Here is a 12,894-nt window from a genome sequence, read left to right on the forward strand (position 1 = left end):
CCTGCTGGGCCTCTAACCTGCTCAGAAGTCCACTTTGTGTGAGCCCTCCCACCTGTTTCAAAAAAAGGAAGGCATCTATTACCATAATTTTAACTGGACTTTCTATTACCGTAATTTTTAACCAGCATTGGCTGGTTATCTTGGCATTATGAAAGGATAGTAGTGAGTTGGTAGCAGTGTTATCGAAACAGTAGAGTCACAACATGTGGGTATTTTATTTACTAAACTTCAACTTAATTAAAAATACTGAAAAATATTATATTACTGTACATACTTACATGTATATGTACATATTGCTATATGAGCATGGATACACAAAGCCATGGTTTATTGCCTTCTGTGAGAAGTTTAGGGAATTTTTCAAAGGCAGATCTGACCACTGATGTTTCTTACTTTAGATGCCAACTTCAGAATCTAAGTCCTGTGTACAGTATGACTCCATTGTATGGTCTAAATTGTCTCAACATCCAGTCAAGTTCTCCCTCCAGGAGATCACATCACTTTGGTTTCCAAAATTGAGAGGATCAGATACTGATTCTAGATCTTACTTACTTACTGCTGGATTATTCTGAGAAAAAGATACCATTTTTGTCTGTCTATTCCCTTTAAAATGTAAATAAAAATGATTTCAGTAAATATTCTGATACCACGTTCCTAGACAACAGCTAGGAAAGAGCAGAGTCTTGGCTATGGGATAACTCCAATAAGGTGGCTCACTGAGACATTCATAGGAGGCCAAGCTAAAGAGCGCCCTCTCCAGGAATGGAGGCCAAAGAGTGCTAGTAGGGGAAGAAGAGAGGAGCCTTAAATGAGAGAAAGAAGCAATTAGGTCCAAGAAGCAGATGATGAAGTCTACTGCATGGAGCATTCATTCATTTAACATATACTTATAAAGGACTAAGTATATCCCAGGTACATAAATAAATATATGTGTTTCCTGCCCTGAAGAAGCTTGGTACCTAAAGAAGTACCAAGGAACTAAATAATGGAGTTTTGAGACAAGAACACAGTGGCTGTGTTTTTCTAAATCTTGACGGTATTGGACTAAATTTTAAAAAGTATGGAAAATTATCTTTCAGTTGAAACACTGGTAACTCATTTTGTTTACTGTTCCTTATAATATCATTTTAAAAAAAGATATTTAATAGGTAAATGAAGACTATTGGATAAATAAAGGCTATTCAGTTTTGTTTAAAGTTGTCTGGACTTTTCAAGATCAGGTGGTAATATCATAAGACAGGAGATTATGTGACTGGCAGAAATTTATTTTGATGATTAGGAAAAAATTACAGATTATTCTTAGGTGGTTATCAGTAAATAAGCAATGATATCTGTGACACTTACTTTCTGTAGAATTTGATTTTTAAAAATGGAACTCGGCTATTTCCACTTTACTTTTAGATACTTTGTTGTTTATTAGTAAGCTTTCTCTTATAGTTACTTTGCTTTCTTGACATACTTTCAGTTCTACAGAGTTTGTGGGCAAAGATATTTAAAAAGCAAGTAAATTATCATGATGTTCTACATATTACCTTTGCAAATAATTCCTTGGGCAAGAACTCTAGACTAATAAATGAGAGCATGTGGATCATTTAGAATGGTTTTCTGTTAAGAACCGATTGCCTGGGAATTGAAAAATTCAAAGTGCTTTTTCATGACGTTATTTAAATTCGTTTAAAAAAAAAATCACTTCATTTAGACTTGTTTCTGTGTCTCCTCAATTTGCCCTCCTGAGAAAGAACTGGAGAACGTTGCACTTTGGGAAAAATTTAATTAAGTTAGTTCACAAAGGCACATTAGAAGATAAAAATCCTCAGGCCTGATCCTTTTTGGCATTATAGAAACAGACAGGAGGTAAAGATCTGCAGGCAGCCCTCTGTCTGCAGAGCAGAAGCTCCTCTCTCAGGCTGGCAGGAGCAGGGCATTATAGAAACAGACAGGAGGTAAAGATCTGCAGGCAGCCCTCTGTCTGCAGAGCAGAAGCTCCTCTCTCAAGCTGGCAGGAGCAGGGATGCTGGTGAAGAGAGGCTGAGGTCGAGACCACCATTCATTCTCTTATTTTAATGCAATTTCAACTTGATAATACGTATGAGGTGTGTCAGGAGCATTAATATTTTGAGCCTTTGGCAATCAGATCTGAGGGTTCATTCTGTTCAATTCATAATGTAGATTATATTTTATAATGTTGCCAGGACTTGATTATTTGCACATCCTAGAAGGTATGGCTTTTGCTCTGAACATTTAAAAGAGAACTGCTATAGAACTCTGAACATTAAACAGAGAATTACTATAGGTAAATCTCATAAAAATAAAGAAATGATCCTATAATCATGATTTTAAAATTATATATTTGGATGACTATCACAGCAGCAGATTAATTTGACTATTGTGGCAAGCACCAAAAATGAAGGAGTGACACAGAGAACTATTTGTGCACTTTATAACATTGCAGGTCAGCGTCGTGATAAAACACTTTTATTCAGACCATATAGAAACATATATATCTCTCTCATCTATTTATATCTCTCTCTATGTATTTATATGTAAATACATACACATCCAAATAAGACATGATCACAGAAAATGTCTGTAAACATTTACATTAACTTGTGGACATACATTGATTTTAAACACATCCTTTACTTTAAATAGCTTTGATTTTCTGTCTCAAAGACAAAAGAGAACATTAATAGCTATCACTTACTAAGTTTACCTAGTTGAATGTTAGCACTTCTAAAAACAAGTCAATATTCATTACTTTTCCACATTGGAAGGTTAAAGAAATAAATGATCCTTTGAAACTGAAAATGAAATTCTCTGAAATGTCAAGAAAATATTTTGCTCAGTCTCACTTTAAGGGGAACTGAATAGTGATCATAAAAGCCTTTGACATTAAAGTGAAAGGCTGTTGGTACATAATGTAACCCAATTAATTAGGATCTGCTTAATTTGGAATCTGTAACAGAGTAGATATGAAATGTATTTTGCTGCTTTAAAACTTGTAAAAACCCCATATGTTTAACACAAATATAATAAAAATGAGGAGAGACTAAAATTCATCCCTATAATTAAGCTGTGTGATGGGTGAAGGTCCCGCTTATTTGCATATAGTGTAGCCAACACTGCCAGCAGTAGCACAATGTATCCCAGGAATCTTCTGGGTGTCACTATACAGAAACTTATTTATTAAGCTTTATTCAGCTTGAACCAAAGGAAGATATACCTTTATCAGTAAAGTGAGGTTGAAACATGAATGGAAAAATGGTCACAACTTTTCATGATCCCCAGATAGAAAGCCCTTTCCTTAGTCATTTTTTGGGGTTAAATTCTAAGAACAAGGACTTGTTCAATGATTGCCAGACAAAGGTTAAGTGGAGAAATATAGATTGAATATTGCCATTCTAAGGCACCTTTTAATTTGCTCCTTTACCAAAGCCATCGGAAACTGGATATATGTCAGAATATCGTAGAGAGATTCAAATATCAAAGGGTGCAAAATTAACAAATTTTCTGAATTGAAAAGCACAATACACTACTTTTAGAGACAACGCATAAGACTTGCTCAAGTTAAAAATAACTGGAGAGTTAAGTTCTAAGGTTTTTACAGCCTTACTAATAGTATTTGGCTGCTTCGGTTCTGTAAGATTTTAGCAAGACTATAAAAATACTTAGAACGCTTTTTTGTTGTTTGTGTGCTTCCAGCATAAGTAACTGATAGCTTATGACATCCAGGTTACAGGTCAAATCTGAAGCTTTATTGCACATCCAGGGAAAATTACTTTTTGAATAACACATGGTATAGCCTTCAACTCCTAACAGGGCAGGAGGAGTTCAGATACGAACATTTATACTTTCAAAGTGACCAGATTACACATGATTTCACTTGCTCTGAAATAACTCCATAAATGCAATTTCAAAATTTATTTCTCCATCATACCACAAAAAAACTTAGCAATAAATTCTAACATATTTAGGTGTTTCTAAGAGGAGAAACTATTCTTTTTTTGTTTTGCTATTCAAAAAATTTATTATAGCATCTCTAATATATGGAGAATGTTAGAGAACATATAACACATTTCCTGTGTGTCTCCAATAAAAGAGACATTTCAACTTATTGTACTTTTTCTTTATTCCCTTATAACTGCAGCACAATTAAAAAATAAACTGAGTAAGGTAACTCAATGCAAATTCAATCTGATGTTAGAAGGAAGCTGCATATGAAACTAAATCAGATATAAGAGCTTTTTCTAAAATAGGATTAAGCAGCATTTTGAACCACCTAGAATCAATTCTCATGGGATGCTGTTGTAGAAATGATAGTGAGTTAAGAAAACATTTTTCTCATGGAAAAATCATAAGTCCGAGCTTGTCACTTATGTTATCCAAGATAAGTTTGGTGATTACCCTGTAAATGAACATTGATTTTTCTGTAGACTCCAGTATTTCCAATCTCTGAGAAACTGTTCTGGTGTCCAGGATCACCTATTGCAGGATTATGGCAAATATCTTCTAGTGAAGTGGTTGCTTCTCTGAGAAAACAAAGGAATTGATTCACACATCTGCGTTTTTACCACACTATTTTCTAAGACTAGGTTTAACACAGCAGAGAAAAAACAACAACGAAACACCCACAAACCTCAAAAACCTACATATTTATTATTACTGGTTAACCCACAAGGTGGCACTAAAGAGAAAAGTGACAAAAGTGAAGATCACAGGCAACTTTTGTACTAAATCAATTCTATTAGGAGGATTAAATCTATTTTATGACACAATCATCCGAATTTTAATATGCTAATCTCAAAACATTCATATTAAGGTTTGTTGTGTTTTCCTATGGACTGTTTTGGAGTTAAAAAGTTTCATTTAATCAAGCAGCTGATTATTTTTAAAAGAGTTAATAGTTTGAATATTTCTGTGCAGTAGTTCTTTTGCAGGAAGTTTGTTTTTCTCCCTCAGATGCAGACTCCACAACCATTGTGTTTTAAGTTATGACCATGTATTTTGTGTTTTGTATGGTGCCTAGCACTTAATGTTCTTAATATAAATTTTAAAAATAATCTATTTAACATTATAATATTTACAGAATGATATATTTAGATTTTTTATATTTGTGATAATAGCATATAAATAATTTTTTTAAACTACTAAGAAAAAAGGAATTTGAGCCAAAGTTTGATTGTTTCAATTCCAAGAATAATTCCTGGATTTCCAAATACATATTTTACCTAACTTTCAAGGTCTCTGGAGAGTATTTCCTGGATATGAATGGGGAAATGTTCACAAGAAACCATGTATAAAGGAAGAAAAAATGGTACGATACTGGCATAGCCTTGGTAGAACCCTGAAAGTAAAGAGGCAAGGAAGATGCTAAGTTATGGTACCATGTAGTAGATGGAACTGAATCTTCTCCAGCTAACATTTCTGATTATGAGCAAGAAGGTACAGACTGAAAAAAAGAGGCTATTCTTCGGTTCAAGATTAAGAGATATGCTATTCACGCATAGGCTTGAAACTTGAAGGGAAATATTCTGATTCATCTTTTTTCTTAATTTCAAAGTAGAATTTCAATTAGTTGAAAACTGATGCAATTTTAATTTTTACTATTATTGTGTAACATATAAATAGCTTGTGAAATATTTTCTCACAGAAGATATGTTTCTCACTCAGAAATAACTGTGTCTTTGACTAAAATAATGACTCAGAAAACTACATATTATGTATTTTATACCATAATATTAAAAATAAAGAACACTTTAGATTGAAATCAGCTTTGAAAAACTGAAATATAAGTGTATGACTTCAAGATTAATGATAACTTATTATCTAAAAGAGAAAAACTTAATCATTTCTCCTAATTTCTTTATCAGCCCATTTACAATGATCATTTGCTGCTCAAAGTTAAAGTATTGTTACCTCATTTAAAGAGCTGTAGTGATAAACATGTCAAACACATATCTATGTGTAGTAAAGTTCAGGCTTTACAAGATAAACAATATGCTTTATTATTAAATGGAAGAAGAGTGAATGATTGGAAAAGAAAAAAAATAGATTAAATGATACATATGGAAGAAATAAAGCAGAATATTTTATGTCTTTTTGTGACTTTAGATTTATATATATATGTATGTGATTTTGTAGTGAACTTTTCATGGTTTGACAGAGGTGAGTCACCTGTTTCATTTCATGTAAATTTGAGTTGTCAAATAAGCCTGAGTTAAAACTACATTTTTTTAATGCATTTAAGAGGTTAGATTTCTAAGGCATGTAAACTCCTCATTCTGCAATATGGATATAAGCTATGGTCAACTCTTTCAACTACTTAGTTCTCAATCTAGGATGAATAATACTCTCTTTTTTTTCTTTCTATCATTACTTTATAAAATAATAACTATTATTCTGCTCAAGGTCATACTACATTTTCTCTATTTATTCATTCCATTTAATAAATACATAGCACTCATCATGTGCCAGGCACTTGATCCTCCACTTAGGATGGAGACCACTGCTTCCTGGGTCAGTGCTATACCTCTAGCACTTTGCCTGACATTGACTTCATAATTTACACAGCAAATATCAATTTTGCAACTGGATAGTTTATATCTGGCTTACCTTTCAGGAAGCAGTATGGCATAATGGTTAAATGTACATGTGATGAAGCAACATTGTATAGTTTGGAATTCCAGTTCTGCTACCTATTAATGAAATGGCTTTGGGATACGTATTTCACCCCTCTGAGCCTCGGTTCCCTCATCTGTCAAATGAGGTAAATAACAGCATTGACTTCTTGGGGTTATCTTCATGATTAAATAAGATAAAGTGCTTAGACAAATACCTCATGCAAGGTAAGCCCTTAGAAAATCTTAACTACTACTACTACTATTATTGTTATTATTATTAATTCTTTCTGCCATGTTTATCTAGAAACATGGATTTGAATGATTTAAATTCACGGTAGAAACTATATTGGTATAGTTACTAATTCTATTTTTTGAGCTACTAGACAAATTGACTTGTTCAACAGAAACATCTCTGTAAAGATACTCAATTTCTTTTCTGCTTGTAGAATTCGATGTCTATTATGTTTGCAGATTTCATGAATAAACTATAAATATTTCCAGTAGAACTTTCTTGAGATCCTAATTCTCTCATCTCCAGATGTAACATTTAATGCTAGAATTGAGAATGACACTATGGATATTTGGTTATCTTTTTCCTTATATTTGCCATCTAGAAAGGCCATTATGCTGTAAGACTTGTTCTGTTTTGGTGTAACCATAATTATGACACTTTCCTAAGATTAATGACATGTAGTTATTAATAGGTTAGGAAATGTTTTCTTTTTAAAACAACTTCATAATTTTACTGATTTTTTTTTGTGAGAAAAAAAGACAATCAAATTTAGATATAATTTCCATTCAGATTAATCTTTTTAAATAAATAGAAGTCAGATAATAGCTAAATCAAGGTGTTACTTGTAGTTGGCAAACTGCAAACATGCAATTGCACTGTCCCAATAATAGCTAATTTTAAACAATTCTCCTCTTTCTGTCTTTAAGATCTTGAAGTATGTTCTATCTATAAGGGTGTTTCTTATATGAGGCCTATCAATAATATTGACAGATACAGTAGTCAAATGATATGAAAATTTGAAATTATGCAATATAAAACATTAATAGTCAAAACTATGTGTTTCCCCAGATTAAGAAATTCATCAAATTATCATGATCATGAATTTCAAACTGTTGTTTTATTGCCACATGGCAGCTCTATTTTAGCTGGTAAATAGACTCATACTGCTATTCATATCAGCATTGGCCTCCAGTTGTGTGAGGTCTTCAGGAACATATCCCTCTCATAAAATATATCAGTCCTATTTCACTGCCAGAATAGCAGAGGTTGTGTTCTTTTCCCCCTATACTTTTGCTAATACAATGCATTTTTTATAAAGTCTCTTTATCCATTATACTTTTAGCTTTTAATTCAATTTTTTTTTTTTTTTTTTTTTTTGCTTCTTGATGAAGCAGATTAATGAAAAATCTCTTGAGAGCATAAAGAGACTAGTATATTAGCTTTGGAATTTTGTAGAATTTGAGGACTGGAAGATACTTCTCAAGATACTTCATCTAACTCCTAAACAATACACCAAGAAAATGAGTCTAAGTAAATAGATTAGGGCAATGTAAGGAGGTGAGGGCAGACTGGGACATTGTTCTTTGTCCTGAGCCAAGCTTCTTCTGGATGTGACGTGCTAATCACACTTGAAAGGGCTGAGCATACAAGGACACTTGAGTTGTGCCTCGAAATACAAACTAGTGTATTTCAAGAAAAAGCAGTTCAAGTATGAACAATTAAAGAGTAAAGACTTTGAAGCTAGCTTATTTACTGAAGGTAGTTCATTTTGATTATTTACAGGACCAAGGTGTAGATTTAATTAATAATAACTTCTGTTTAGCCTCATATACATTAAGCAGTCAGATTCTTTTCACTTTTACGAGCCCCTAAATCAGATATGGCCACAAAATGGCTTTAAAGACATTTATTAGCTAAAGAAAATAATCATAAAAGTCTCCCAACAATAAATGTGTTTCTGAGAGAAGAATTGGGATTTTGGAGAGTTTTATTCCACTGCATGGTTCTAGCATTGGCAAAGTCAAAACTATCTCAAATTTTGTGATCTATAACACCGAAGGAGTATGAGTGAGTCATCTCTTTAATATTTTTGTTAGGTATACAATCTGAAATTTTGTCCTACCCTCCCCCCCGCCCCTTTTTTTGGTTTGAGAGTAGAATGGGCAACAAAAGTCACTGGGACCCTTTTGTAACATAGACATGAGAGAAAGAATTATTTATCCACTCGAACTTGATGTTGAGTTTCCTAGGTAAAGTTGCATTTTAGGAGAATCAATGTTTTAAGTTGTGTCCACTCTGTGTTGATAAGCTGTGTCCACTCCACTTGGGTCTTAAAAATAATCCATCCACTAATTTAATCATAGTTAGTAGAGATTTTATAATTGTTAAATATAGTCTTTAATTTCAAAATATTCGATAGCTGCCTTGTAATTATCAAAAGTATATGAACACATTGATTAAACACAAAGAAGAACAGAAAAAGACATCTTTGAATCTTTTCTTGACTAATATCATTTTAGAGAAAGATCTTAAATATTTCTTAGTGAGTAACCTCTTCATTTAGATTGTGATTCTCAGATTTCAAGGTGGGGGAGGGGTTTCCAGATGCCTGTGATAATCCAAATGAGTTAAATCCATGGATTTTTAGATCAATAATCCTGAATTGCCAGATTCATACCCTGAAGTCAGAGAGGTCCAGTTACCCGCTAAGAGTCACACAGCTCTTTTTATCTGCCTATACTATATTTCCTGATTCTGTGAAAACAAGATATGAACCCCAACTCAACTCTTACAATTTATACAGCCAGATACATATGGACAGCAAGAGCACAGAAATTTAAAAACAGAGGAGAAAAAAGTAACTTGAACAGAATGTGGCATTTCCCTTGGTTTGTTGCTAACGGCCCACATACATCTTACAAAAAAAAAAAAAAAACCACACACACACACTGGCACTTCTTTTCATCATCATTTAAAAATGATTCAAATGGACATTTAGAATGTGTGGCATTGGAAATGGGCCCCATCTGGAGATCAATGAAAAGAGCTTTATCCAGCAGGGCTGTGTTTTCAGTGGTTGTCTAGCTAAAGTTGATATGTATTTGGTCTCTTCTCTTTGGTCATGCTTTTAAAGCCAAACACAGTATTTTAACTGTATATTTTCAGGACTCCAAAGCCAGTAGCATAAAACATTCTTTTTTTGTAAGAAAAATAATTATGAATGTGATGTTTAAAATGCCTCTAGTATCTGAGGATGGGAAAGAAACGTAAAAAGGAATTACTTCATTCTTTTTATTTTGCTTTTATTAAAAACTAGAGACTCCCACCTCTTAGCTCTTACCTTTAGGATGGCTATTTTCTGAACATTGTTACAAAAATTAGCATTCTTCACACAAATTCTAAGGATTGGATAGCCCATATACTCATATACACTCTGAACTGTAATTTAAAACTTCTTTAAACTTAGACAAGAGTCCATAACCAGCCAATGGTCTATGAACTGGTTTTGATGTTCCTGCTGTCAGCATCTATTGATAACTGTTCTAAAAAAGTTTAAACAATTTTCACGATATCACTGAAAACTGCAACAAAATAATTGTGGCTAGGTGAAGTGAAAAACTGACCAGTCATGGAATGTATTTGTTCCTTGTTCTAGTAAGTCTAAAGTAATGAGATTCATCTTCCCAGCTTTCCTCAGTCTCAAGTTTTTGGTCCTGAATGTTACACTGTAGGTATTTTATTTTAATTATTTCCCCAATCTAAAAATGAAATTTATTCGATAGGAAAGCATTTCCTTTCTTTAGCCTTTACTTTAGGAGGATTCCAATGCTTCATTGCTAACACTTATTTTAGTACTGCACACCTGGACACAGTGTAATAATATATGTAGTCAGGCTTTGGAGAATTTATTTTAATTTACATACAATCCTCCAAATCCTCTGGCGAGCTTGATGTGAAATCTGACACTGCCGCGTTTCCCCAGCAGGATCTTCCTTTGCTCTTGGTGTTAATAGCCTAAGGCTTCAACGATCCCTCCAGGGAGGCGCGGTGGGGCTAAGAAGTCGGGAAGAGGGGTGACTGCGGGGCTTGTTGCGCTGAAGATTTACAATGTACTTCTTGCAGGAGGCTCAGCAACCCCCTCTGTGGCTGTGGGTGTCTGGTGTGACAGAACGGAGAAAAGCTCTCTAATCTCCCAGTGCCTGCTTCTGCCTCTCAGCCGCTCCCCTCCCCTCCCTTCTTGCCTGCCTCCTCGCGCTCTCTTGCTCTCTCCTTTGCCTTTCTCGGGGAGTTTCAGTCCCTGGATGCTGCCAGAGTAGCCTTGGCAATCTAGACCCGGAGCCAGTGTACACACACACACACACACACACACACACACGCACACACGCGCGCACACATGCACACGCACTCGTACACACGCACTCCGGCTCTCCCCACGGGGATACGGAGCAAACCCGGAGCTTCATCTACCTGAAAGGGATGGCCCGGCCAGACACTTCTTGCTCACTTGTCATCTCCGGAGGTCAGAGCAACGTCCGAACAAGGGAGGCTTTTTGTCCGGTCTGCAACCTCTCGCCGTTTGCCACCACCGCTGCTTAAAGTGTCCAGGGTGGAGGAGAAGGCTTTTCCAGGGCAGATTCCCGGCGCAGCACTGCGGCCCTGGGACTTCACCCAGCTGGCTTACCCGGGTCGCCTCCTCCCCGGCCATTCTCTCTTCCCCGACTGCGGGGTGCATGGCTCGGGCGCCTCCTCTGCTGCCGCCGCCGCTGCTGCCGCGACCACATCCCACCCAGAGGACTGAACGCCGCCGCTGGAGTAGGGACAGAAAGCGGAAGCCTTAACTTCTCTCTCCAACACTCCCTGTCCTTTCCAGCAGAGGACCGGCTGGAAGGCTCCCGGGGAAAGCCAGGCGAAAGCTCTGCGCAGGGGAGGGCGACCCGGGAGCCGCAGGCGCACAGGGGCGGGGGCAGCATGTGCCCCGGCGCCCGGCGCCCGCAGAAGTAGCGCGCGTTGGGGTGAGCGAGACGCTTTCCAAGTTGGGCGCGTCCCAGAGCTCGCAGCCCGGCGCCTGGGCCGCCGGTGTCAGAAGAGAGGCGGGGCCTGATGGGGGTCGCCGAGGTCGCTATCGCCTGCGGCTACTGCCCGTCTTAAAAGCATCCAGATCAGCGTCCCCAGGGTCCCAGCTGGCGTCGAGCCCTCAGCCCGCGTGCGCTCTCTGATGCCCGTGCCGGCGGAGGCCCGGGTGGCCCGCCCGCGGGGGGTGCCGGAGGGGGCGGGGGAGGAGGAGGAGGCAGTGTGATGGCCCTGGACGGCGAGCGGGGGGAACAGGAGGAGGAGAAGAAAAAGAAGAAGAAGAAAAAGAAGAGGAAGAAGAAGAAGGAGGAGGAGGGGGCTGAGAAGAGCAGCTTACCTTTCGCCGCCACGATGGGGGAGAACGACGCTGCGCTCCGGGCCGGCGGCAGGGGGCTCTCGGACCCGTGGGCGGACTCCGTGGGGGTGCGACCCCGCACCACCGAGCGCCACATCACGGTGCACAAACGGCTCGTACTGGCCTTCGCCGTGTCCATCGTGGCACTGCTCGCTGTCACCATGCTCGCAGTACTGCTCAGCTTGCGCTTCGACGAGTGTGGGGCGAGCTCAGCGCCCGGCGCCGACGGCAGCCCCGCCGGCTTCCCACCGCGCGGTGGCAACGGGAGCCTTCCGGGTTCGGCCTGGCGCAACCACCACGCCGGCGGGGACTCAGCGCAGCCTGAGGCAGGTGCGGAGGCCACCCCTGGGACCCCGTCGGCCCAGCCGTCGGAGGAGCAGCAGGAGCAGTGGCAGCCGTGGACGCAGCTGCGCCTGTCCGGCCACCTCAAGCCGCTACACTACAATCTGATGCTCACCGCCTTCATGGAGAACTTCACCTTCTCCGGGGAGGTCAACGTGGAGATCGCGTGCCTGAACGCCACCCGCTATGTCGTGCTACACGCCTCCCGGGTGGCGGTCGAGAAGGTGCAGGTGGCCGAGGACCGGGTGGCGGGGGCTGTCCCGGTGGCTGGCTTTTTCCTCTACCCGCAAACCCAGGTCTTGGTGGTGGTGCTGAATAGGACCCTGGACGCGCAGAGGAATTACAACGTGAAGATTATCTACAATGCCCTGATCGAGAACGAGCTCTTGGGCTTCTTCCGCAGCTCCTATGTGCTCCACGGGGAGAGAAGGTAGGGAGGGAGGCGGTGCCGAGTACTGTCCCACCCCGCAGAATGCTGTAAACGCTGGGCAGCC

General features: G+C 38.8%; 1 protein-coding gene and 1 long non-coding RNA gene across 4 annotated transcripts in view; one reads left to right on the top strand and one right to left on the bottom strand.

The window, feature by feature from the left end:
* Nucleotides 1-2,432: 2,432 nt before the first annotated feature.
* Nucleotides 2,433-11,237, bottom strand: LOC112472277. Its single transcript, XR_003043602.1, has 2 exons — nt 11,101-11,237; nt 2,433-4,529 (listed from the first exon to the last, which is right to left on the bottom strand). It is a non-coding gene; the product is annotated as an uncharacterized LOC112472277 (long non-coding RNA).
* Nucleotides 11,238-11,902: 665 nt separating this feature from the next.
* TRHDE (thyrotropin releasing hormone degrading enzyme) overlaps nt 11,903-12,894 on the top strand; it is a 336,531-nt gene continuing 335,539 nt past the window's right edge. For all 3 annotated transcript variants that reach the window (XM_015598568.2, XM_025041040.1, XM_006923754.3), the window contains exon 1: nt 11,903-12,830. In XM_015598568.2, the coding sequence (XP_015454054.2) occupies nt 11,929-12,830 (902 nt within the window). In that variant the 5' untranslated portion in view covers nt 11,903-11,928. The remainder of the gene's footprint in view (nt 12,831-12,894) is intronic.

This window comes from Pteropus alecto, unplaced genomic scaffold (genome assembly GCF_000325575.1).
Source record: "Pteropus alecto unplaced genomic scaffold, ASM32557v1 scaffold76, whole genome shotgun sequence".
Taxonomy (NCBI): domain Eukaryota; kingdom Metazoa; phylum Chordata; class Mammalia; order Chiroptera; family Pteropodidae; genus Pteropus; species Pteropus alecto.